The sequence below is a fragment of the Pan paniscus genome, chromosome 10, assembly GCF_029289425.2.
Source record: "Pan paniscus chromosome 10, NHGRI_mPanPan1-v2.0_pri, whole genome shotgun sequence".
Taxonomy (NCBI): Eukaryota; Metazoa; Chordata; class Mammalia; order Primates; family Hominidae; genus Pan; species Pan paniscus.
The window spans coordinates 120350101-120378089 of record NC_073259.2 but is presented as its reverse complement, the minus strand read 5'-3'; the positions used below and the strand labels follow the sequence as shown (position 1 = coordinate 120378089).

The window sequence follows — 27989 nt, the reverse complement described above, 5'->3', positions numbered from 1 at the left end:
TACCTTTTCAAGCCTCTTTTGAAAAAATATCCTCACTTCTGTTTTGTTCTGAGAGGTCTTCTGCCCCCATGTGCTCTATATAAACTGCAGTTTTAAAATTTTATTAGTGACAATTTTATTGCTATTTTTCTCTCCTTATGTTACTTCCTAAAGATATTGTCAATGTAGTAATGGACACACTAAACGTCTTCCCCTCTTCTCCCTAAGGGTTTATTGTTTCCTTCCAGTTATGATCCAGATGACTAAGCTACCCTTCCTTCATTCTGTATTAATTGAGAGCCTATACTATATTGCCATATCTGGGTAGCCCAGTAAATAAGCTTTTGTTTTCGTGGAGCTTATATTAGAGTATGGGAAGTGGGACAATACGGAAGTAAACAATAAGAACAAAATAATTTCAGCTAGTGATAAATGCTGGGGAGAAAATTAAACAGGATAATGTGAGAGGGAGTGCATGGGGTGGAGATGGGGAGCTCCTTTAGCTTGCGGGGCACATAAGGCCTTTCTAAGGAAAGACATTTGAGCTGAGACCTGAATGATAAGAAGCCATCCATCCTGACAGACAGGGTGACCAACTATCCCAGTTTGCTTGAGACTGAGGGATTGCTCATGACATGGAACTTTCGGTGCTAAAACCTGCAGTTCCAGGCAAACTGCAACGGATGGGTAGCACAAGAGGGAATAGCAAGTACCAAGGCCCAGCATTAGGAGGAAGCATGGTATTTTGGAGGTGTGACAGAAGGCGAGTGTAGCTAAAAATGTAGTGAGAGAGGGTTGAGTTGAGGCAGATGATGCTGAGGAGGTCAGCAGACATTGGCCCTTGTGAGGCCCTGTCAGTAATTTGGATTTTATCATAAGTGTGTTGGAAAACCACTACAGGGTTTTAAATGAGGGAAGACATGGTTTTACCTTTTTTTTTGGTGGGATGGGGTGGGACAGGATCTTCCTCTGTTGTCCAGGCTGGAGTGCAGTGGTGCAATCATGGTTCACTGCAGCCTTCCCTTCCTGGGCTCTTTCAATCCTCCCGCCTCAGTCTCCCTTGTAGCAGGGACTACAGGCGTGTGCCACTGCCCTTGGATAATTTTGTGTGTGTGTATGTGTGTGTGTGTGTTTGAGACAGGTTGGTCTCAAACTATGTTGCCCAGGCTGGTCTCGAACTCTTGGGCTCAAGTGATCTTCCCTTCTTGGCCTCCCAAAGTGCTGGGATTACAGGTGTGAACCACTGTGCCTGGCTTTATTTACATTTTTAAATGATCACTGGCTATGCAGAGAGTAAACCATTGGGGTGCCTGTGGAAGTGGGAAGACAGGTTGGGAGGCTGGTCTAATAATCTCTCTTGAGATGATGTGGACTTGGACCAGAGTGGTTGCCAGGAAGGAAGCCTGGGCTGCTTCTCACTCCTCCCAGCTCTTCCTCTCTTCCTAAATCAGCAGCTTCTTACCCTGAAGAGCGCCTTTGCTAAAGTAGGGATTTCCAGCAGATTTACCATTTTGCAGCAAACTTCAGCCCTACTTGTATCACACAGGTGTTTTATCAGTTTTTCTTTGCAGTATTTTCAAAGTACTCAAATACAATAATATAGTGTTTTGTTTGTTTTTAAGGTATCTATTGATTTTTTCATAGGGCCAGATTGGGTAATGCTTTTGAATGCCAAGCTTAAAGTGATTGATTTTTATCTTGGATGCTTTTGAAGGAGTATATTTAGAATTGTGCAATGTAAATAGAGCTATGCTTGCTAAAAGTTAATCTAGTAGGAGAGTTGGGGTAAGACAATGAAGTAAGAGGTGGATGTGTTGAATTTTAGGTGACAGGAGGCTGTTCAAGTAGAAATGTCGGTGGGGAGGGTGAGGGGCAGTTAGAAAAGTGGAACTAGATCGTAGTAGCAAGGATGGGTCTGTAAATAGAAATGTGGGAGTCGCCATAGAGAAGCGGAGTTGGATTTGGGGGAGGGCCCTGATCTGTTTATTCAGCAAGCAATCGAGTATTCATTGAATGCCTCCTAAGTGCTGGGGATGTTATGGCAAACAAGGCAGGTGGATCCCTGTTCTCAGGGAGTTGGCATTCATTGGGACGTGTTAAGGTAGAAGGGCAAAGAATAAATGACTTCATGAGTAAAATAATTTCAGAGAGTAGTACATGCTGTGTAGATAATGAAACAGCATGATGTGCTCTGGGTTGGGGTGCTGGGGCGGATTCTTTTTTAGATTGGCAACCAGGGCAGACCTCTTTGAGTGGGTAACGTTTAACTAAGACCTGAATGATAGGAAAGAGCCAGTCTCTGGAAGGTCTAGGGATAGAGCATTCCAGGTGGAGGTCTTGGACACCAGGGGTAGGTCTAATCTTGGGAAAGGTCCCGTTTAAGCAAATGAAGATGTTGACCAGCAAAGAGAGAGACAGGAAGGAGGGCAGGGACTGTGCTGGCTTCACTCGCCAGCACAGTGAGCACTTTACACAGAGGTAAGCGTTCATGTTAAAAAGAAACAAACCAGGCTGGGCATGGTGGCTCACGCCTGTAATTCCAGCACTTTGAGAGGCTGAGGCAGGCAGATTGCTTGAGCCTAGGAGTTCAGGACCAGCCTGGGCAACATGGCAAAACCCTGTCTCTACAAAAAATATTAATACAAAAATTAGCCAGATGTGGTGGCGCATTCCTGTGGTCCCAGCTACTCGAGAGGCTGGGGTGGGAGGATCATCTGAGCCTGGGGAGATTGAGGGTTCAGTGAGCTGTGATCACACCACTACACTCTAGCCTGAGTGACAGAGCAAGACCCTGTCTCAAAAAAAAAGAAACAAAAAGAAACAAACCAGGCTTGTGTTCTGCCACCAACACTAAGGAATCAGAATCCCAAGAAGGATGGCAGTGATGGCGCGACCTGCAAGGAAGTCAAGGAAAAGGTCAGTGGTTTTGGTTTTAGGTCACTGGTGGACCATTGAGATTGCCGACTCATTAGAGGGTGCTGAATTCAGAGACTACGAACTGCAAAGGGTTAAAAAGCAGGGGGTGGGGAAATAGAAACAGCATTTTTGGACTCTGTAACAAAACTTTTTCTTTATCATTTGTGAATATGTCATAAAAGACTCCCCCACTACGTACACCCACCTTTGGGAATCTTTCCTGGCTGTGCTCCTGAGTTTACTCACTTTCTCTTGCCCCTTCTGTGTTACCAACCTTTCCCTGTGGACTCCTCTTTTGCTTTCCCTTTGCTTCTGAAGATTTGCCACTTTGCACTCCCATTCCCTCTTATCTCCACACCCCACAGCTGCAGGCCAGTCCTGCCTGTCTTTGCTGGTGGGGACCCAGTTCTTGGATCTAGAAAGGGGCCATGAGAGATTTGACAAAAGGGATGATATTTTAATGGGCCACCAAGGTTTTGTTTAAGACCTGTGAATATTTGAAAACAAAGAGAAGGAACTCAATAGAGAGGGAGACACTAATGATGAAGAGGCAGAGGGGAGCACAGGACTTGAGGCAGAAGTGGAAGGGTTCATCTTCAATAATATGAGGTGAAATCCTTCTTCCTCTGAATTAAGACAAAGGAAATAGTAAATGAGGCTGGATCCCAAGATTCTTAAGTTGGAAGAGACGTGAGTAGGAGAAGCTTATAGTAAGTGGTCTGGATCTTTTTAGCAATACAGAAAGCCAGGTGGAAAAAGAAAAAAAAAAAAAAAGAAGAAAGAAGAAAACCAGGTGGTCTGCTGAAAGTCAAGCTCAAAATTGGTGAAGGAATTTTGGAGTCACCACTCCAAAGATTTTTCTGGGGAATAACCAAGTGATGAATGAAAGAACTGGAAAGCACCAGCAAAGATCCAGTTGAAGTTGATGTGTATTTTTAGCAAAGTCTGGCTTTGTCCAGGCTTGCTCTGCCAGGGCCTGAGCAGCTGGTGCTAATGTTAACTGCTGTTAATAAAGAGTTTGGATTTTAGCCACTGAAGATATTTCGAGAAGACATTATCCTCATAGTTGTCCTTAACAGTAAATCAAAGACTGATTGATTTGTTTTCCTCTCATTTGACTTCAACCTGTCAGAGGCATGTAATTAGTAAGCGCTGCCTGTGGAATCCAGTGTAAGGAATTTTAATCAACAACTTTTCATAGACCTATTAAACATTATAGCTATTATGAAAAGTGAAAAATCTCAAACTTAGCATAGTCTCTTTTGTTTGTAGTAGTTTCTATAGCACATTTAAGTTTTAAGGTATACATCTACTCAGGAGCAGTTTTTGAAATATTTTTTATTTACTCACAATAATATCCTCAGTAGAAATTTGCTAACTAAATGGAAACAGATATCATTTTAGGACCTCCTTTTTTTCTATGTTAGGTTGAAAATGGTGTATTTGTAGCCAACCCACTTCAGGAACGTACAATTCTAATGAGAAAAGAGGGCGAATCTGCCAAAAGCATTAATGAGATGCTTCTAAGTAGACTTTCTCGGTATAGAGCCTCCCCGTCAGCAACGCTTGCTGCCCTGACTGGTTCCACCATCTCCAACACACTGAAAGAGGATCAAGCAGGTATGTTACTCTGTGCTTCCCAGATCTGTTTCCTTGTATAGCTCTGTTCAGCTACGTCTTATTGAGCACTTCGTCCGTGCTGTACAAAGCCCTTTCCTTTGCATAGTTGACTTTATTTGGTCTTCCAGTCATTGTCCAGCTTTTTATTCCAAGCCAATACATGTTGTAGGCTATGGACACAAATTCATATGAACCTGTAAGAATGCAAAATAGCCCCATGTTAAATTGTAAACACCTTATCATCATCACCATTCATAGAAATTAGTTGATTTCATATTTTGCGTATGCTTTGTGAATGAGAAAACCTGATACTTAGCATCATCTTCCCTAAATACAGTCTTGACCAAGCAAATAACAGAAAAGCCTTCTACAGTAGATATTTTGTTTTTTAGAATTTATCATTTAGTTTTTTAATTTAATGTTTTAAAATAGATAATACACGTACAGAATTTGAAAGTCAAAACAATGTAAAAAGGTATATGCAGAGAAGTCTTATTCTTACCATGTTGGTAAATTTTATATTGTGACCCCACCCTACCCCACCACAGGTAACTATATTTATTAGTTTTCATTTATCCTTCCAGTGTTTATTTATGCAAATATAATTAAAGATAAATTTATATGTTCATAATTTCTGCCTTTTCTTAATAGAAGGTAGTATACTATATACATTGTTCTGCACTTTTTTTTCGTTGTTGTTGTTTTTTGTTTTTGTTTTTGTTTTTTGAGATGGAGTCTTGCTCTGTCTTCCAGGCTGGAGTCCAGTGGCGCGATCTCAGCTCACTGCAAGCTCCGCCTCCCAGGTTCACGCCATTCTCCTGCCTCAGCCTCCCAAGTAGCTGGGACTACAGGCGCCCGCTACCACGCCTGGCTAATTTTTTGTATTTTTAGTAGAGACGGGGTTTCACCATGTTAGCCAGGATGGTCTCGATCTCCTGACCTCGTGATCCGCCCACCTTGGCCTCCCAAAGTGCTGGGATTACAGGCGTGAGCCACCGCGCCTGGCTGTTCTGCACTTTTAAAGTAGGAGTTCTTAACCAGGATACACCTTTAAGGGAGTATGTTATTAAACATACTCCCTCAAAGTTTTAGATATCATTTTATATGTATCTGTCATAACTTTCATCAGATTTTCAGAGTCATCTATGACCCCCAAAAACATTAAGAACCATTATTCCATAGAGTTTACAGATTACATACCAAATATTTGGATTTATAGCAAACTATGAACTGCAGTAAAAGATAAAGCTAGAAAAAGATGCCATATGTAGAAAACTGCATCTGAATTAATATGCATTTAATGAATTCAGTGTAATCTTATGCTTTATTTTTATAGTTGGAAATGCTAGGAAGAGAAAATATTTATAGTTAATTTATTATGAGACTACCAAATTAAATACTTATTAGTCCATATTAGAATTTAAGGACAGTATTTTATTTTCACAGGCTTCTTTTGTATCAAAGATAAGTGGCAAAATTGTTAATAGTTTTTATGATTTGGGTAAGTGGATAATTCCAACTGTAGAAGATACTTTCTAGAGGACAGTTTTTTTTGTTTTTGTTTTTGTTGTTACCTAAATAAACATTTTCATGACAAGCTGAAGGCCTGATCTGGGTTTGTCCCTTGGGAGAAAATGAAATCTTACCCTAAACAATGGAAATACTAAAAGAATGCTTGTTGAAAATATGTATAATATCAAAGAAAGACCTCAGAAGGCAAGGACATATTTAGAATTTGGTAGAAATGTGCATGCTTTGGCAGCACATATACTAGAATTTGGTAGAAACGGGTATCTGTATTCTAAACATGTGGTCTCATTGTACTTTTTTTTTTTTTTAAAAAACATGAGGTCTTGTTATGTTGTCCAGGCTGGTCTCAAACTCCTGGGCTTAAGCAATCATCATACTTTTATGTGGATTCTTTAACGTGATGTTGCTACATTAAATTAAAAATTCACCAGTTATAAACTAAGAAACTTTTCAAAAGTAAGCGAACATTCAAGGTGTCTATAAGGTTTTGGCCAGGGGCAGTGGCTTATGCCTATAATCCCAGCATTTTGGGAGGCTGAGGTGGGTGGATCACCTGAGGTCAGGAGTTCAAGACCAGCCTGGCCAACATGGTGAAACCCCATCTCTACTGAAAATACAAAAATTAGCCGGGTGTGATGGCCGGCTCCTGTAGTCTCAGCTACTCGGGAGGGGCTGAGGCAGGAGAATTGCTGACACAGGAAGTGGAGGTTGCAGTGAGCCAAGATGGCGCCATTGTACTGCAGCCCAGGCAGACAACAGTGAGACTCAGTCTCAAAAAAAAAAAAAAAAAGTTTTTATTCCATTAAAAACTAATACCTATTGCCATCTTAATAAGCATATGTCTATTGAAAACATCTTGGTGAAAATGTTATACTCACAAAGTTGCTAATTTTCCAATTATTGCTGTCTTTAGGTTTCTTACCAGTGGAAATTTATCTTCTTGAATTTATGTCCTTAATGAAGAATATACTTGGTGGGGGCTTGCAGCTTAAAAAAAAAAAAGCTTTTTAGAAGCACAAGCATTCAAAACAAATATCAGATAGATTAGGTTTCACTTTACTCACTCTTCTAATCTAAACCATCTAAAAATGATTTTCATCTATCCAGGCTATAGATAATAAGTTATATTTTATAGCCTGACAGCTTTCTAAGTAAAGCACTCCAGTTGATTCTCTGTTGACATAATCAATCCTCGCTAGGCTTGTATATAGAAAATCCGTAAATTCACTCCACTTTCTAGATATGCCAGTAAGGGAGATTAAAGTACATTTTACACCTCTTGATTAGAAACAATAATTATTTTCCTAATGACAGTTTATGTCATTGACCCTTAAAAAAAAGAAAAATGTATATAAGGGGTTATAATAAGTTACACAGCTATAAAATTGTTTTGTGATAGATATTGTGAAAGCTTTCATTAGGTTGAAATTTTGGCCGATTTCATGTTGAAAGCTGTTTGTTATGAGTTTAATATCACAAGCCTGTCAAGAATTTGTTCTATATAAAATGGGAAAGAAAAACCAAGATCTTGATTGGAATATAGGTTGTTCATCCCAAATCTAAAAATCTAAAATGCTCCCAAATCTGAAACTTTTTGAGTGCCTACATGATGCTCAAAGGAAATGTTCTCACTAATCTCAGATGTAATGAGTAAACATAAATGAAAACAAAGGAAATGTTCACTGGAATATTTTGGATTTTGGATTTTTCAATTAGGAATGCTCAACTCTTAAGTATAATCCAAATATTTCAAATTCTGAAAAAATCTGAAATCCAAAACACTTCTGGTCCCAGGCATTTCAGATAAATGTACTCAACCTATATCAGTTTTCTAGGGGAAACACAAACAAATACTAGGATTCTTCTCTTATTTTGAGATTTAGTCCATGTGAGGATTTATTTTTTTGGAATAATTTGTAGAGGCATGATGGCATATTGAGGATTGGGAGCACTGTCAAGAAATGTTCAGACCATATAAATAGGAGGCTCAGGGTCAGGCTGTGGAGCCAGAAGATAATTATTTTTTTCCTTAGCTATTACTTCTTATTCTGTTTTCTTAATCTGGAAATCTGTTTTCCAAATCTTTGTTTGAGTTTGGGTCTCCCTCATTATATCCTAATCTGTGTTGGTAATCAAATTAACTTTTGTGTCAAATATTTTGACTTAGCATTTTCATTCCTTTCTCCAGCAAATACTAGCTGTGGGCTGCCTCTAAAAATGCTGCGGAAGACACCCATATATACCTGTGGCACCTACTTGGTGATGCTGGTGCCTCCTCCAGGGGGATCAGGCAGCTCTGCCACCCGATCTCTTTTTGGTGGAACAAGTGGTTTGTCATCTTTAAAAAGTAAGTGAATTTTACTTGTGGCACTTTCCTCGATTTATCTCAAACTCTGAAATTTAAAGCTTTCCTATTAATTATTTAAAACTTACTTTGTTAAATAGTTGTTTGCAATAGCTCTCTGATAACAAAAAATACCAATTATCAAATAGGCTAGGAAGATTTAACAATATAATTTTTTGTGGATGACATATTAGTATAGTTTTGAAAACTATTGTCCTATAAAATTAATAGAAATAATCAGTTCAACAAAGTTTTAGGAAATAAAATAATATTTTGTCACATTATTTACTGACGATACAGCAAGAGCTCTACTCACTATGATAGAATTTCTTTTTTTTTAGACGGAGTCTTGCTCTGTCGCCCAGGCTGGAGTGCAGTGGCATGATCTCAGCCTACTGCAACTTCTGCCTCCCGGGTTGAAGTGATTCTCCTGCCTCAGCCTCCCTAGTAGCTGAGATTACAGGCACATGCCACCATGCCCGGCTAATTTTTTTATTTTTAGTAGAGATGGCATTTCGCCATGTTAGCCAGGCTGTTCTGGAATTCCTGGCCTCAGGTGATCCACCCACCTTGGCCTCCCAAAGTGCTGGGATTACAGGCATGAGCCACCACGCCCTGCCAATAGAATTTCAAAGCTATTAAAATACATATGTAAAACACCTCCATTTTAGGACACATATACAAAATACTAAGCATAAGACATAGAAAAGCAAATGTGTAAAAATGTGTTAGTATTTTAAAATATCCATATATTATTATAAGGAGGCACACTATAGTAATGAAAGCAGTGTAATTTTGGCTTCAGAGTGCACACATAGTTAAATGGGATAAAGTATAGAATTAAATGTTCCTCAGGCTGGGGGCGGTGGCTTTATTGAAATATAACTCACACACCGTAAATTTCACCCCTTTAAAATATACAATTCAGTGGTTTTTAATATGTTCACAGAGTTGTGCAGTCATTACCACTAATCTATCCATCACCCCAAAAAGAAACCTCATACTCATCAACAGTTGCTCTCCTACTCCCTGACCCCTGGCATCTACCAATCTACTTTCTGTCTCTGTGGAGTTACCTATACTCTACTTTTCATGTAAATGGAATTATACAACATATGGCCTTTTATGACTGCTTTTTCGTTTGTTTGTTTATTTGCTTGATTTTTAATTTTTGGTTTTACTCGATAGTAGCAAAATACCACTTATTGTTTTGTCTCATTCTGTGCATATTATGGTGGCTGAGCTACGAATAAAATCAGGAGCTATAAAAGTAGATGCAGACAGACATGTAAAAATCTTGTTTCTTTTAGTAACTGTTATCTTGGGGAAATTAATCATTCAAAGCCTCAACTTTCCCATTAAAAAAAATGTGCAGATGATTATACCTACCACATAGGATAGTGTGAGGACACTTGACACATTATGGAGAGTTATATATAAATATAGAATCATTTTTCCCTCGATGTAACTATAGTTGAATATTGTATCAACTGGAGAGCTGTGTGATGTGAGAAGAGATGGAGAGTGTTCTCTACTCATGCACAATTCCACCCTCGCTTGAAGATACTCCTTGCTGTAGTGGGCTTGGTCTCCAGGAAGAAAGTACATGGAGTGAGGTTTTCTCCTTAGTGCTTGCAAATGTGCATTTATTATTGGACACCAGTGATCCTAGATCTTTCTCAGTCTTTAGCCATGGGATCACTACGTGGTTACTGAGGCTCAGACAGGTGAAGTGATGTGGTCCAAGTCTCTTGACACCAGACCCAGCTCTTTTTTATTGGTTCCAAGTTGTTTTATCCATCAGTTACGCATTGCTGGAGAGGCCTTAGGAAACTTACAATCATGGCGGAAGGCAAAGGAGAAGCAGGCGTCTTCACAGGGTGGCAGGATGGAGTGAGTCTGTGACTGCTTTTTAAACTTAACATAATGTTTTCGAGGTTCATCCATATTACAGCATGAATCAGTACTTCATTACTTTTTATGGTTGAATTATATTTCATTGTGTGGATAATATCCCATTTTGTTTATCCATTCATAAGTTGATGGACATTTGAGTTGTTTCTACTTTTTGGCTATTTTGAATAATGCTGTTATGAACATTAGTATGTAAGTTTTGTGTGGATGTTTTTCATACTCTTGGGCACATACGTAGGAGTGGAATCGCTGGGTCATATGGTAACTGTATGTTTCCCCTTGGAGGGACTGCTAAACTGTTTCCCAAAGTGGCCATACCATTTTACGTTCTCATCTCCAAAGTATAATGGTTCTATTTTCTCTACATCCTCACCAACATTTGTTATTTTCCATTTTTCTGATTATAGCCATCTTTGTGGATATGAAGTTGTACCTCATTGTGATTTTATGCATTTCCTTAATGACTAATGGTGCTTAGCATCTTTTCATGTGCTTATTGGCCATTTGTATACCTTCTTTGGAGGAATATCTATTCCTCCAAAGTCTTTTATCCATTTAAAGATTGGGTTTTTTGGCCAGGCGCAGTGGCTCACGCCTGTAATCCCAGCACTTGGGAGGCTGTGGTGGGCAGATCATGAGGTCAAGAGATCGAGACCATCGTGGCCAACGTGGTGAAACCCCATCTCTACTAAAATACAAAAATTAGCTGGGCGTGGTGGCGCGTGCCTGTAGTCCCAGCTACACAGGAGGCTGAGGCAGGAGAATTGCTTGAACCTGGGAGCTGGAGGTTGCAGTGAGCCTAGATCGTGCCACTGCACTCCAGCCTGGCGACAGAGCGAGATTCTGTCTCTAAATAAATAAATAAATAAATAAAACAAAAATAAAAATTGGGTTTTTATGTTATTGACTATCAGTCTTTTCTTTTTTTCCCCCTCTTTTTTCCTCCTATTACCACATATTATGACCATTAGTCTTATTAAATTGTGTTTAGTCTCCTTGGCATGGCTTTTTTGCTCAGTTGAAATTGACCCCATTTAATTAAAGTGGGTCTTCATGGTACCATTCTTTCATGAGGATATAGCTTACACAGTGATTCTGCTTTAGTGCAACAAATCAGTAAATGCTTAAATTCCTTCTGTATCCTGTTCCTCTTCGGCTACTGTGGGGGCTGCTCAGAAAGTGGAAGAATTGGTGCTTGCCTTTAACAGCTCTTAGTCTAGTTAGGAGAGATGACGTAGATATGTGAGACAATGAGAAAATGATAGACAATGCTGCATCCCTGCTGGAAGGATCCATGTGGAGCAGATTTGTGAGCTGCACAATCTGAGAAAGGAAGGCTCATTGTGGAGTGGGGTAGAAAGGAGAGACTTCATGAGGTTTTGAGTTTAAGCCATAAAGGACGGATATTATTCATATAAGTGGCCAAGTGGGGAGAAAGCATATATATGGTAAGTACCATGAAAAAAGAGATTTGGAGGTCTGTTTTCCACTGTCCCATTTTGTTTAATGAAACAGTAGAAAATAGAAAAAAGAGTATCATTTATGTTATAACTTAAGTTAGGCACGATGCGGATCTGGGCTACTAGGGTGATTAAAATATGAAAAAGAAGAAAACTCAAGAGACACAGTGCTAAAGTTTTGTTTGAAAATGGGGAAGAAAATAAAATCAATGATAGCAATTAATACATATATATATATATGCTGGTGTGGATCCTTGACATATTTTAACTCATTTATTCTTTAAAATAACTATATAAGGTAGGACTTTTATTATTTCCACTCTAGAAATGAGGAAACTGAAATGTTCAATGACTTTCCCAGGGCCACCCAAAAGTTTTAGAGCTGGGATTCAAACTCTGAAGCCCAAAGTCCATGCTCTTTAATACTGCACTATCCTGTGTTAAGGGAAAAAGCCAGGGTGTGTCCAAGTTGTAGAGCCAGTATTAGGAAAGATTGCAGCTGAGCTGTGTTTGAGTATACACCAAGCTTTATTGAACACTGACTAACTGCAAAGTGTTTCTTGTAAACATTTGCATCTTGTGATATTAGTGATCATAACCCCTCTTGCAGTTACCCTTTTGATAATGTATATCGGAAAGAACCGTCATGCAAAAGTTGCCATTTTAAAAACACTTTGAAAACTATGGTTCAGTATTAAATTTAGGAAAATTTCTGGTGGTGACAGTTTTCTTTCTGTGGTCTTATGCATGTATTCTCCATCTCTTTACCACCAATTACCACCAATACACAACAACAAGAAAAGGGTGTGATTTTTATAAAAGTCTTGTTAAAAGCCTAAAATTTAAACTTTAAAAATAATCTTCAGGCTCATTAAACAGCTTAATGTTTGTTTCCAAAGTCCTAGCCTCCAGCTTGGTGTATAATATTTCGGATGGTCAGTTTACAAGTCGTGCAGATCTCATAGATGCTGCTGGAAGCTCACTGGGGCGTGGTGCTCTCGTACCAGGATTGGGTAAGAAATAAACTTGCACATTTCTTTGGAAAATTTCAAGTTTTAGCAAATTTCTCTTGAACTGTCTTGCCAGTTCCCTGTGGCATTCTAGTTTTCTTGAAAAGAAAGACGTTTTTTGTTTTGTTTTGTTTTGTTTGAGACAGGGTCTCTTCTGTCACCTAGGCTGGAGTGAAGTGTTACGATCTTGGCTCACTGCAGCCTCTACCTCCTGGGCTCAAGCAGTCCTCCCATCTCAGCCTCCTGAGTAACTGGGACTACAGGAGCACACCACCATGCCCAGCTAATTTTGTTTATTTTTTGTAGAGCCAAGGTCTCACTATGTCACCCAGGCTGGTCTCAAACTCCTAGGCTCAAGCAATCTTCCTGCCTTGGCCTCCCGAAGTGCTGGGATTACAGGCATGAGCCATTGTGTCCAGCCAGAAAGAATTTTTTTATATTAAATTTTAATTTGGGGAATGAGTATAAGACATTGCCATATGTAAAATTCCTCTGAATAAACTGCAATTGAAGATACTGTTGATTAGGTTGTGTGATGATGCCTATAAGAAATTCTCAGGTTTATGCCACAAAAAGTTTATTTCCTGTGAGGAATTGGTATACCTGTTATTGTTAGAAAATGAACATTAAGTAATATACTGGATTTTCTCTTTGCCCTGGGTGGTAGGAAGCTTATTTCTAAGTTTTGGGCTCAGTTATTAGGGCTTTTTATTGTGTATTAATGTTAATTGGTCCTATTATACCTGTGTTTTTAATGTAAGCCACTTAAATCCTCTTTGGAAGTAGGTCACAGATAAATCAGTTACTAAGAGCTATCTATTTTGTGAGATTTACTCCTCACACAGGAGTTAAGCAAAATTAAAAATTAAATGCTGGCTTTTGCCGAGTCCCAACCTAGTGCCTTGCCAAATAAATCTGTGGGACTAGGGTTGTGGGTTGTCAACATTAGAGAGCATCCTTGCCCTTCCACTTTGTAGCAGTGCTTGTGAGAAATATGTATACAGGTAGCTGGTGGCATGGTGACTGAATACAGTATGCTCTTTTTGCAGGAGCGTGTTATGACACAGTGAACAACATGCTATGGACATGCTCAAATGACTATATCGATCAGTGGTGTAACCCTGGGAATCAAGCCTTCCATTATGTCTGCCAGAGACTTGGAGTCAGTCACATTATCACGGAGCCCAAAGGTGAGGTGCACTCAGGGTCTTGCAGGAAAAGATTTTCCTCTGAAATATGAGAGAATACCACAGCATTAGTAGGTGAAAACATAGCCCAACCCCAGAATGTGTCACCAGTTTTCCCTCTTTGAACTTTTGAAACCTAAAGTCCTTTGTTATCTGTAACCATGAAAGATGAGTTATGATTAAGTAAATAAGTATGTAAATAAATAGAGCTTTTGAGGTGGTCCATAGACTTTTTTAAAGGAAAATTGTTATGTCCTTCCTGAAATTGTTGGAACTTTGTTGCAAAAATTGATTATTTGTATTTGGCATGGGATTATTTGCTGTTGTAATGTTTTGCATTGGTAATGACTTAATTATACACAAACTTAGATAGAATTACCAGTGAAGGACCTTTGTATTTTTCAATATTAATATGAACATTCTTAATACTAAGTTAATATTAAAATCTTTTGGCTTTAAAGTCAACTATGCTAATATGGAGGAATTAATCACTCAGCAAGTCCCCTACCCATAAAGCAACACTAAAACAGGCAATTATCAAAAACAACTATTTCCAGGCCCTGGAAATTGCCAAGGCATACACTAAATTGAGAGTTGTTATTCATTTTAAAAAACCTTGAACTTTGGGTAAGAACAGTGGAAGTCCATGGTGTTCTTCGCTAGAACTGCTCCTATCCTCCACCTCAGTCTGCATTGAGAGAATTACTATGCTGACCACCTCAAGCTTGGTCAGCACAGTAATTCTCTCAGGGTGGAGAAGATTGTGAAAAGCAGCAGCTTTGCTGCCAGAGGGGGCTGACTTGATAGGGAGCAGAGCGTGGAAAAACCTCATGTCCAGTAGCATTGTCAGTAACAGTAGTCATCTTGGTGGCAAACAAACAGAGACCAGTGGCTCAGCAGGTCTTAGATCTTGATCCCAGTTAGGGCAAGCAGTGGCCCAGCTGACTAGCTAGAAGTTTACTAGGGAGATCTGGATAGTGAGAAAGCTGTGGGGGACCACACATCTACACAGAAGAGGCCTAAGACAGCCTAAGCTACTCACACAATTCTGGCTAAACATGAGTCTGCATACACATGCAAAGATGTGAGAGGGCCCAACAGGAAGTAAAAACCAGAGCAGAGTTTAAAACCGCTTGAACTTTGCTGCACTTCTCCTGAAATACACAGATCCATCCAGGGTGAAAGTATTACTGGCTCAAGGTGTTTGACCACAATCATTGGTTGACAACCACTAAGGAATACAGATAGGGGTGACCCCTAGGAAGCCAGGCTGAAAAAGAAAAACAAGAATAATTAAAAATAAATGAGGCTAGGCGCTGTGGCCCACACCTGTAATCCCAGCACTTTGGGAGGCTGAGGCAGGCAGATCACCTGAGGTCAGGAGTTCGAGACCAGCCTGGCCAACATGGGGAAACCCCATCTCTACTAAAAATACAAAAAAGTTAGCTGGGTGTGGTGGCAGGCGCCTGTAGTCTCAGCTACTTGGGAGGCTAGGGCAGGAGAATCACTTGAACTGGGAGGCTGAGGTTACAGTGAGCTGAGATCATGCCATTGCACCCCAGCCTGGGCAACAACTTAACTTTTTTGAAACTCTGTCTCAAAAAAATAAAATAAGATAAAATTAAAAAAAATAAATGCAAGAAAGAAACAAGTATTTGAAAAAATAAACTGAGCAGAGAAATCAGTAACCACGCAATGCAGGAGAAATGCAGATGTTGGACTGATGACTTTAAAGTCAGATGAAGACTTAAAGCAGCCATTATAAATACATTTAAAGAACTGAAGGAATCCAAGTTTTAAAAAATTAAAGGCAAGTATGATGACTATGATTAAGCAAATTGAGAATTTCAGTAAAGAGATTATTTTAAAAAACAAAACAAAACAACAACAACAACAAAAAATGGAAATTCCAGATTTGAAAAGAAAAATTTAGTAGAGTGGCTCAACAGCAGATCTGAGCTGCTGGGAGAAGAAAGCAGCAAACCTGGGCCATAGATTAGTAGAGCTGTTCTGTCTGAAGAGCAGAACAGGACACTTGGGGAGTACTGGTCACACATTTGCAGAATAGAATGTCCTTCCCTGTGGGTTCATCTGATGCTTTCTCATGGTTAGACTGAAGTTACGGATTGGGGGAAGAATACCACAGAAACGGTATCCCCTTCACATTACTTCTATTCCAAGGTACATGATATTGACATGACTTATTACTAGTGATATTAAAAACTGATCACTTTGTTTAAATGATGTCTGCCAGATTTCTCCACTATTAAGATTCCACTTCTCCCTTTCCACACTCTGTTAGTCTCGACCACACTGAAGGGAAGGGGAATTAAGCTCCACCTCCTAGAAGAAGCATATCAGAGAACTTGTAGACTTGGTCCTTCAGAGGACCAAAGCCAGTTCATGTAGACAAATGTTAATCACCACAGTAATTAGTATCTGTAGGGTCAGTGTTTTTTCTCAGCTTTCATTCTTGATTTTGGTATTTGTGTAAATTTACTAAAACTTGGTGAGTTGTGCATTTAGAGTGGGCGAGTTTTATGGAATGTAAATTATATCTTGATAAAGCTTTTTTTTTGAAAAAGCAAAAAGTAGAAAAGAAAGTCCACTTTATATTACTGACTACCAAGCCTCTTGCCTGAACTCCAGACTGTGGATTCACTTCCACTTGGTTATCTAACGGGCATTTTCAGCTTAACATGTCAAAACATGAGGAGCTATTTATAGACAGGAGTTCTAATATGGAGCAGACATAGGATATGGAGAGGTTTTACTAGAATGGTTACCAGTAGGGGCTGTGGAATGAGGTGGCCTGAATCCAAATCCCAGTTCTACTACTTCTTAGCTGTGTGACCTAGGGCAAGTACCTTAACTTCTCTGACTCTTGGTTTATTGCTCTACAAAACAGGGCTAAAATAGTCTAAGTTGAGAACCATGTAAAGCATTCAGCCCATTCTTCAGCATATAAAAAGGGCTCAGGAAGTGGTAGCTACTTATGTTCCAAACAAATGAACTCCCCAGGTGTTTTCACCCCAGCACCTGTGGCAGGGAGAAGCGTTCTCTGGCAGCAGTGAAAGAGATTATAGCCAAAATATCCTTTTCTAGTGCGCACGCACCTTTTGTAAGTCAGAGGTCTATTCTTTGGGGACCACCCATAGAGATGTCTTTCCTCACTCAGTTTCCTTTTCATCTTCTAGAAGAGGCTGTAACCACGAATGAGGTTATAAACCAATTATTGCACCACGTTGGTGCGATGTGCATACACCAACTCAATCTTCTTGCCACCAACCCCAATCTTCCAATCACAAGTGTCTTGGGCAAGCAGCATCCAATTGAAGCACATCATCTTAGCAGTATTTGTGACATTATGGAGAAGGCCATGGTTAATGGAGATACCTGTATTATACGCTGCATTCTCGTTGTCTTTCAGGTAAATACACTGTTTTGAAATAAATAAGATGATAGAGAAAAGGAAACGCATACCTTGGCTTCAGCCAGTTCATTTTTACCAGAAGAAAAATTTAATGATTTCCCTGTTCTGCATCTTACCACCTTCTAATCCTGGAGTTAGAATTATCATATTCATTGCACTGTGCTTAATGGAGTATTGCTATACATAGCTTATTACAATTAATATATGCAAAATATTTACTATAATTATACCTTTACACAGTAGAAGAGATTGTGGTTAAACAAAATCCACCTGGTTATTTGTTCATAGGATATCTACCATGTACTTTCTTTGTAGAGATAATTTTATCCCCAGTAGAATTAGCATTTTTAGATAGACTCCTTCTGTTTCTGTAGGTGGTATTTAAATTTTTCTTCAGCCCACAAACTGAAAGGAATCGAGACATCATTCGACGGTCGGGATTGCTTCTTTGGCAGTTGTTGATGGCTCCAAAAGATCAAATTTGCCCTGAAATTCAGAAGGAAGTCTGCCTTGCCATCAGGTAAACAGCTAATGATTTTTGTAGTGCTCTCTGCAAAATGATTCTTCTGCAAGGCATTGTAATCTTCCCTGAAAGCTGGTAGTATAAATGCCTCTTACCCCATCCCACAGTTGGGACCTCATGGATTGGGGATAATTTCACTGGAGAGGGGTTTGTGGCCCCACCTTCAGAGGACCAAAGCCAACTGTGTACCTGCATTTCCTTATCTCACTGTTTGGATCTAAAACAAACAAACAAACAAACAAAACCAACCCTTTAAGTGGATATTTTTATTGTTTCCAAGCTGATCTCATTTTGCAGAGTGTGGCAGGGTGGTTAAGAAGCAGGCTTTGGCAACAGGCAGACCTGGGTTCTAGACTTTGCCACTCACTAGTGTGATCTTGGTTTAAGGTTCGCATTTCCTTAGCTGTAAGATGGGCATAAAAATAGCACCTGTTTTATGGGTTTGTGAGGTTTTCCTAAGGTAAGGCCTGATGCAAAGTAAGTGCTCAACAATGCAAGCCTTTATCAACCTGTTTAAAACCTTTTCAGACAAGAGAGCAGAATTTATAGGCCATTTTCTATTTATTGTAAGTCTTTTTTTTTGTTTTGGTTTTTTTTTTCAGTTCAGTGAACTTTTTTTCTTTTTGCTTGTTTGAGACGGAGTTTCACTCTTGTTGCCCAGGCTCGAGTGCAGTGGTGCGATCTCAGCTCACCGCAATCTCCGCCTCCCGGCTTCAAGTGATTCTCCTGCCTCAGCCTCTCAAGTAGATGGGATTACAGGCATGTGCCACCATGCCTGGCTAATTTTTGTATGTTTAGTAGAGATGGGGTTTCACCATGTTGGCCAGGCTGGTCTTGAACTCCTGACCTCAGGTGATCCACCCACCTTGGCCTCCCAAAGTACTGGGATTACAGGTGTGAGCCACCATGCCTGGCCTCAGCAAACTTTTATACAGGAATACAGCCTTAAAGTGATTAAGTATAATTTAGTGTCCAAGAGAGAGCTGAATGGTTGGTCTGAAAGATCTGTATGACAGGGGTGAGCATAGATGACAGGAAGTTGTTTTCCTTCCACAGCACATTATGCTTCGAATCTCTTTCTGTGGAGCATTAAGGCAATGATTGAAATCTGATGCTCTGAGGAAACTTTTGGAGGGGATGGGTATATTCACTATCTTGATTGTGGTGATGGTTTCATTGGTGTATACATATGTCAGACTTATCAGATTGTATACTGTAAATATGTGCACTTGATTAAATGTTAAACCTCAATTAAAAAAGAAAAGAGGCTGAGTGTGGTAGCTCATGCCTGTAATCCCCAGCACTTTGAGGGGCCATGGCAGGTGGATCGCCGAGGCCAAGTTTGAGACCAGTCTGGGCAACATAGTAAGACCTTGTCTCTACAAAAAAAGTAAAAACAAAATTAGCCCGATGCCCTGGCAAGAACCTGTAGTCCCAGCTATTTGGGAGACTGAGGTGGGAGGATCACTTGAGCCTGGGAGGTCAAGGCTGCAGTGAGCTGAGATCACACCACTGCACTCCATGCACTCCAGCCTGGGTGACAGTGAGATCCTGTCTAAAACACACACATGCATGCATATAAGCACACACACAAATAAATTAATGAAAAGAAAAAAGATTCTGATGCCATTTGCAATATTGTTCTTCCCTTCTCTTCGGAAAAGCTGAGAATCAGAAATTTACTTTCTCAAGTGTTTTTTTGGGGAGGCACAATAGTTATATGTAGGCTTGACTACATTGACTTTTCATAGCTTACCAATTCTCTCTAACCAGTTCTGCATCTAGCCCCAAGTACTTATCATTTTGGTAATTCACAGGAAGAGGAGGAGAGGGATGCCACTTATCAGGGAAGTGATTGGACTGGATCGTGACAGTGAATTTAGGTTCAAATGCCTTTTTAGGCCAGGTGCAGTAGCTCACACCTGCAATCCCAGCACTTTGGGAGGCCAAGGCAGGTGAATCGCTTGAGCTCAGGAGTTTAAGACTAACCTGGGCAACATATTGAGACCCTGTCTCAATTTTTTTTAATGCCTTTTTAGTGATAAAAGTTATTTCACAGTTTTATGTAATCAATTGACATCTTGTTTGGAGGTTCTAGCAGGGGAGCGCAGCTACTCGTATACCCTTGACCGAAGACCGGTCCTCCTCTATTGGGGATGGTCGTCCTCTTCGACCGAGCGCGCAGCTTCGGGAGGGACGCACATGGAGCGGTGAGGGAGGAAGGGGACACCCGCCTAGCCAGCCAGATCAGCCGAATCAACCCTAGCGATCAATGGGGTGACAGATGTCGCAGCCAGATCGCCCTCACATCCAATTGACATCTTTAATAAAAATATGAATTTAAATATTTACAGTTGATTTTCTAGAACATTTGCTTAAATGTTTTTGACTTTTTTGTCATTTCAGCTCTGGTTTAAATATTTTGTACCCAGGTGAAACTGAAATCAATAACTTACTTAAACTGGTCTTAACAGAAGGTAAGAATTATCCTTTAATTATCTTTGAACAGCCGTCCTTTTTTTGTCCCCAAGGAAACAACTGCATATTCAGATAATATTTACACTTCTTCATGTATGTTAGTCAGCATATTTAAGAAATGTATCTGCAGGCCAGGCATGGTGGCTCACACCTGTAATCCCAGCACTTTGGTAGGCCAAGGCAGGAGGATGACTTGACCCAGGAGCTCGAGACCAGCCTGGCCAGCATAGCAAGACCCTGACTCTACAAAAAATAAAAACAATTAGCTGGGCATGGTGGCCCATACCTTGTCATCCAAGCTACTCAGGAGTCTGAGGCAGGAGGATTGCTTCAGCCCAAGAGGTTGAGGATGCAGTGAGCTGTTATGACACAACTGCACTCTAGCCTGGGCAACAGAACGAGACCCTGTCTCAAAAAAAAAAGAAAGAATGTATCTGCATATATGCTTACACTTCAACCAGATTGAAAGCAAAAACCATGTTTTATATATCTGCAAGCTTTATAAACTTTCTGTCTCCACTGCTTAGCATAATGTATCTGACTATAGATGTTTAATAAATAAAATAATCACTTATTGGTGATTTCTAAGCCAGTTATCTTCACACATTAGAGCCTAACATTTTAAGTTAGACTAAACAACACAACAAAAGGTACTATGTTAAAGACAGTTGGCATTTAAAAGCAACATTAAGGAATAAAAAATCACACTTCATGATCTATCAAGAGGGTAATTACACTTTAATCGGGATGCTGGTTAAAAAGTCGGATTCGTTGTGATGTCATTTTTGCCACTCTTATTTGTATAAGTCCGTATGTCTGGTGCCCCTAGCTTGCCGACAATCTATTTGTTTAAAAACTTTTTAAAAATAGCATCAGTATTCTAGGAGTCATTACCAGGGTAGTTGATGGAGCTTTCTTCTGTGTTAGGAGAGAGAAACAGTGGACTCTCCCAGCTACGGGATGTGATCCTAACCAACCTGGCTGAACAGCTCCAAAACAACCGATTTGGCAGTGATGAGGATGATCATTACAGGTGACACCAGTTATATTATTCACTTCTAGCCTTTGTGTTCTCAGTCCTTAGTTTACATTTAAATGTGTTTGATCAACTTTAGTCTCCTGTTATAACTAATACGATCGTTAGCATGTTAAACCTAAAGCATGGACCAGTTGAAAGATAATAGATTCCACAGTTCCCCTCAGAACTGATAATTGCACATTTCAGTTTTATCAGTAAAGTAAGTTGGGCCTGGGGAAAGGGTCTTTAGCAAAAATAACAGATGGAACTTACTTAGGAGATCTTGGTTCAGAGTACCATCCAAATTGCTGGTTTATGAGAAAGGCTGAGTATGTGTGTTAGAGCTGGTGAAGGGGACGAAGGTGTTGTTTTTCTATGTTATTTATAAAATACTTTGACTTTGTAGTTGGGTGCCATTTGATTTCTATAAGTTTGATTTAAATAATATACCTAATTGTTAGCATTATTACTAAGGTGATTTGCTTAAGAATCAATTATGTATCTTTTATTTGTCATCTTATACTAATTATATAAAATTTATCCTTTTATGAATAAACCATCAATATTTTATTGTTACATTTTTCCTGCATTTTAAAGACTAAATGATGAACTTTTACACTACATTCTGAAGATTGTTGTACGAGAATCCTGTATCTTAATCACCAAGTGCCAAACTGTCTCTAAAGATGATTTTCAAAAGCTCCTTTCAACTGTGCCTGTAAGTAAAAATGTGTTTAATGAAAGCAAAATTATATCAAGCATCCCTGTTTTCATTTTATTGTATTGACAGGTGTGTGTATACATACAGACTTACAATAATTTATGAAAGGCCGGGCGCAGTGGCTCACGCCTGTAATCCCAGCACTTTGGGAGGCCAAGGTGGGTGGATCACCTGAGGTCAGGAGTTCAAGACCAGTCTGACCAACATGGTGAAACCCCGTCTCTACTAAAAATACAAAAATTAGCAGGGTGTGGTGGTACAAATCGGTAATCCCAGCTACTCAGGAGGCTGAGGCAGGAGAATCACGTGAACCCAGGAGGTGGAGTTTGCAGTGAGCTGAGATCGCGCCACCGCACTCCAGCCTGGGTGACAGAGCAAGACTCCGTCTCAAATAATAATAATAATAATTTATGAAAGTCCGTGGATTACTACTTACCCTAGAAATGTAGAACTAGACAAATCCACTTGAAAAACTTTCCAAAGACTATTCCCCCTGCTTAAATTGCTTGATGCAATAAATTGATCAGATTTGGGAGTTTTTGTTTTATCTAGTGAGAGTGTTTTTTCCCTATTAATTTTTAATTTTACATTGTTTTCTAAACCATGAGTGTTTTATAGAGACCAATAGGAATCAAAAGATTCTTTTAAGGGTTTGAGTATTCTTCTATAATGGAGATGTGTGTGAGAGGGAGGGGGAAGAATAATTATTAAGAGGCAAAAATTCAAGTAAGTATTCTAATTAGTGAGGATTGTGTACCAAAAGGCAGAAAGTTATAGTAAGTGTGTCAAAGTATGTGTGGAAAGCCATGTGGAAATAAGGCACCTGAAAAACTAACTTGGTCTGTTTTTTTTATTTCTCTTTTTGTTTTCTTTGTCAAAATCTTTTAAAAACATGAGGATTACATGATCGCTCTTTCAGTAGGATTTAGATCATTTAAATGCCCTTATTTGTATTAAAGGCTGCATCCTCCTGCCTGCGCTATCTGATGGCAGTTCAGAATCACCTTCTCAGTAACACTATTTTGATTAAACCTGATGAGAATGATGACAGTGACAGCTCCTTGCAGGGAGAGACATTGAAGGTACAGGTAAACACCAAGCTTTATTTTAACGATGCGTTCTACCCAGTGTGAAAAGCAGCTTAATTGGCTAAATTTCTGTGTTTTATGATGTCAGAATTCACCTTGTGGCTTATATTCTTGTGAGAGGTAACATTAGGCCACTCATTCCATAGATTTTTTATGTCATTGCACAGTAGTCACCTACTTGTGACACTCATAATGTGTCATCCGTGTGCTCCTGTCAACCTTTTTGTGCCTTTGTTTACTTCCATCTTCTTTTAAGAACTATAAAATATGGCACTTACAAGTGATCTCATGTGTACCTGAGAGTTATAAGTTATAGCTACATAGACATATATATGTGTATGTGTGTGTGTGTGTGTGTGTGTGTGTGTGTGTATATATATATAAAAATCTTGGGAGCATTAAATAATTTCAAAATTTTAGATGGTTTATTATATTCTCTTGATTAAAATAACTTTTAAAAGGTGATAATTTTTTCATTCTTTGTATGGAATAATCTAATTTCTAAACCTATAGTCAATTTCATTTTCTGTGATTATTTTTAAATTAGCTTCTGTGTAAACTCACTAACTTGTTCCCACATGACAATTTATAGCAGTCCAAAGATTTTTTTATAGCCATGGTTGTTATAATTTTGACAGATGCTCAAGGCTGTTGTTTGCATTGTTCTTCAGAATTTCATCTTTGTGGGAGAATCAGAGAAATCAACAAGAACTTTATTCTTTCTTAAAATGTTAAACACACTGAAAAATCAACCAAGGAAGCCACAGTTAAAGATAAAAGCCAATGCAGTTTGCCCCTTTCTTACTCCTTTATGCATATATACTATTTAAATAATACATCTGATAGTTTGTACTTATGAGTTTACCTCATTGTATAATCCATTTTTAAATAGGCAGACATACATGCACTTTTAATTTAAGTTGTTGATAATATTTATTTAACTTCTCTTGCCTTAGTTTTCTCATCAGTAAAAAGGGACAATAACATCTTCTTTGTAAAGTTGCTGTATTAACAACAAGCCCTGTAAATACCTGGCACTTTGCTGCCATGTGGTATGGAGTCAGTAGATGATCATGAATGTCATTAGTGTGACTTAAAACATGATTTGGCTCATCATTAGTTCAGAGTTCCTACTCTCTTAAAGATTAAAAAATATCTCAATAATACTAAAAACAGCTGGGTGTGGTGGCTGACACCTGTAATCCCAGCACTTTGGGAGGCTGAGGCAGGTGGATCACTTGAGGCCAAGAGTTAGAGACCAGCCTGGCCAACATGGTGAAACCCCATCTCTACTGAAAAATACAAAAATTAGCCGGGCGTGATGGCACTCCCCTGTAATTCCAGCTGCTGGGGAGGCTGAGGCGTGAGAATTGCTTGAACCCAGGAGGTGGAGGTTGCAGGGAGCCCTGATCATGCCACTGCACTCCAGCCTGGGTGACAGAGTGAGACTGTGTTTCAAAAAATAAAATAATAATAATAATAAAGACCCCAGAAAATTCCAACAATGAGAAAGTTTTTTTCTATTTGAAGGCTAAATTTTAGCCTTAGTAGATTCTTTTTTTTTTTTTTTTTGAGATGGAGTCTCTCTTTGTCGCCCAGGCTGGAGAGCCGTGGTGCAATCTCGGCTCACTGCAACCTCCATCTTCTGAGTTCAAGCGATTCTCCTGCCTCAGCCTCCCGAGTAGCTGGGATTACAGATGTGCGCCACCATGTCCAGCTAATTTTTGAAATTTTAGTAGAGACGGAGTTTCACCGTGTTGTCCAGACTGGTCTTGAACCCCTGACCTCAAGTGATCCACCTGCCTTGGCCTCCCAAAGTGCTGGGATTACAGGCATGAGCCACCGTGACCGGCCTAGCCTTAGTAAATTCTTAATTAAACATAGAAATGTAAAGACTCTTAGGAAAGGCTGAATAGGCTCAGTTGTCTAGGTTTCTGGGGAAACATGTCCCCCAAAGAGTTTGTATTTTTTTAACTGAAAATAATTGTAAACTAAACATTTCTATGATGTTAGCTAGTCTTTCTTAACACATTATTTAGTATTTGTACTCCCACGAACTCTCTAATAGTTATTTTAATGTTTAATAGCCTGTAACTGCTTGCTACTTTAATTGAATTTTTTTAACTGCCTGTTTTTAACTGTGATTTGTTTAGGACATTGAGTAAAAGGTCACTTGTACTGTTTTAGAATGTTGTGTTTTTGTCTCATTTTATTCACCGCCTCTACATGTGCCTTTTACTGTTCTGTTTTTCTCTTTAGCTATCCTCATACCACCCAAGGCAGTCTTCCACCTGGACAGTTTCTGGGCTGGCCACCAGGAGCTCTCTTGTGCTGGATGGGATGGGAGATATTTCTTGTGCTGGCTGGGATGGGAGCCTTTTCTCCTAGGGACTCAGTGTGATCCCTCTGAAATACTGCGTATTTCTGTCAGCTCTCCAGACCTTGGCCTCCCAAATTGCTACTTGCCATTTACTGCTTTGGGCTTATTCTGGCCACCTCATTATTTCTAGCAGAATTTACTGCTTTGGGCTTATTCTGTCCACCTCATTATTTCATTTGGAAATACATCATTAAATACATCATTTCATGTTGTCATTGTGAACGTATGTTCATCACAAAGCTTAAAAATAATATGATGATATTTTCTGCCTAGGAGCTAAAAGTCAGTATTTTGGCTCTTGCCACCCAAATCCTGACTGGATGTGATGAAGTGTTGGAAATGCTACAGCAGGTCACAACTGCCCTCATAAATAGTGACATAGCAGACCGTGAGCAGAGGTGAGGAATGGATTGTGGGCTGTGACCAGCTGCCCTGTGGGAAGAAAAGTTTGTTTATTGAAATTAAATCTTTTTAGAATACAGAAGGATCAATTTTATATATAGAGATTTTTGTGAGAATAGGCTAAAAGGGCAAGTGTTTGAAAGCCAAGTGCAGTCACACTCTTTCATGTGCTTTCAGGTGAGATTGGGCCAACAGCCATGATCTAAGGGTAGCGAGGTTGTGGAGGGCACAGCCTAATCTCTGCCACTTGAGACTTCTACTGCCATCACTCCCAAAATGGCCTTTCCTTTAATTATCAAGGTCAGCACCATGCACACTTAGTTTCCTCATGATAAAGACTTTTGGGAGGAAGAAGTGACTTACCAACTGCTACACAAAGGATGACACTGATGTGGTACCTCAAGATTTTACTGTAATTTTACTTCTCCAAATACATGGCTGACCTATATAGAGGGCAGACTTCCCTTTCACAGTAATAAAGCCCTTTCTCAGCCTTTCACATTAAAATTTCTGCTGTAACCCCATCTCTACTAAAAATACAAAAAAAAAAAAAAAATTAGCCAGGCATGGTGGCAGGCACCTGTAGTCCCAGCTACTCAGGAGGCTAAGGCAGGAGAATGGCCTGAACCTGGGAGGCGGAGCTTGCAGTGAGCCGAGATCGTGCCACTGCACTCCAGCCTGGGCGACAGAGCGAGACTCTGTCTCAAAAAAAAAAAAAAAAAATTCTGCTCTGGTTTGTATTTAGAGATGCATTGAATACTGTGTTTTTTGACAATTTGCATGTTGGAGCTGTAGATCTAAAAGAATCCTACAGTGTAATTTTTGCTTCCGTAACCCTGTCTGTTCCTATGGACTTGGTTCTTAGCCACTCCCAGAGAGTAGATAGGAGGTTGGGATTGAGAACAATATAACCCAGATAGGCATTGCATTGAGGCTTAGTAATACGTAGTTCTGTCTAATGGGAGAGCCTGGGTTTCTGGTTCCACTACCAATATCCTAAGTAGCCTTAAGGAATTTACATAATCCATTTCTTTCTACATTCCTTAATTCTTCTAGCAGAGGACAGGGATATAAGAATGTGATTTTAAAGATAAATTAAAAATTTGCCTACTTAGATGAGTCAAAATCATAGAGACAGAAAGTAGAATGGTGGTTGCCGGGGGCTGGGGGCAAGGGGAAAATGAGGAGTTATTGTTTAATGCGCATAGAGTTTGGGTTTTATAACACAAAAAGAGTTGTGGAGATGGATGGTGGTGATGGTTGCACAACATTATTTAATAACACTGAAATGTACACTTAAAATGGTTAAGATGGTAAATTTTGTGCTATGTTTATTTTACCATAATAAAAAAAAAAAAATTGGGGGAAGAAATCTGCCTCCTTCTGCATGCCCCAGACAAGCCTCAATTTCTCTAGACCAGTAATGGATGTCACAGCTCTGGGCAGGTGAATCAATGTTGTAGCCATTCACTTCCTCCTGTTTAGAGCCACTGTGTAGCATAGTGACCAGCAGCCCCAGAGGCAAGAGAACTTTACAGGTAGTAGCCATTGGCATTTTAGAATCCATTTGTAAAGTGCTTCAAAGGTGCTATGAAATGCACCATGTAGCAACCTAGAACCTAGAACCTAAGTAGTTCATACCTGTAATCCCAACAATTTGGGAGACCGAGGTGGGAGGATCACTTGTACCCAGAAGATCAAGGCTGCAGTGAGCTGTGATTGTACCACTGCACTCCAGCCTGGGTAACAAGAGTGAGAGCCTGTCAAAAAAAAAAAAAAAAAAAAAAAGGCAGCTTATAAATTTTTTGGCAAAAATCAGAGACTGAAGGTGAAATCTATTAATAGCTTTATTTCTGTTCTTCCCCTCTCCCTCAGTGGCAGAAGGTGGAAAATTTGTGGACTGAATTGCTATCGCTGAAAGTGCTTAAGTAGTTTAAGGAGGTGCAGTTTAGGAGAAATTGTCAGATAAAGATGACATTAGTGCTT

At 39.6% G+C, this 27989-nt stretch overlaps 1 protein-coding gene across 7 annotated transcripts in view; it reads left to right on the top strand.

The window, feature by feature from the left end:
• The window catches only part of HECTD4 (HECT domain E3 ubiquitin protein ligase 4), a 222188-nt gene that overhangs the window by 94867 nt on the left and 99332 nt on the right, over positions 1 to 27989 (top strand). For 4 of the 7 annotated variants that reach the window (XR_010108967.1, XM_034934554.4, XM_034934552.3 and 1 more), the window contains exons 8-18: positions 4323 to 4515; positions 8234 to 8392; positions 12663 to 12776; positions 13823 to 13963; positions 17158 to 17390; positions 17768 to 17913; positions 20323 to 20393; positions 21322 to 21427; positions 22010 to 22130; positions 23093 to 23221; positions 25875 to 25999. Coding sequence is in view for 6 of the 7 variants with exons in the window: in XM_034934554.4 (XP_034790445.1) it covers positions 4323 to 4515; positions 8234 to 8392; positions 12663 to 12776; positions 13823 to 13963; positions 17158 to 17390; positions 17768 to 17913; positions 20323 to 20393; positions 21322 to 21427; positions 22010 to 22130; positions 23093 to 23221; positions 25875 to 25999 (1538 nt within the window). In the remaining variant the exon portion in view is untranslated. Of the gene's footprint in view, positions 1 to 159; positions 2896 to 4322; positions 4516 to 8233; positions 8393 to 12662; positions 12777 to 13822; positions 13964 to 17157; positions 17391 to 17767; positions 17914 to 20322; positions 20394 to 21321; positions 21428 to 22009; positions 22131 to 23092; positions 23222 to 25874; positions 26000 to 27989 lie in introns of those variants that run through there. The other 3 variants (XM_034934555.3, XM_034934553.3, XM_024930997.4) reach the window with 2 other exon arrangements.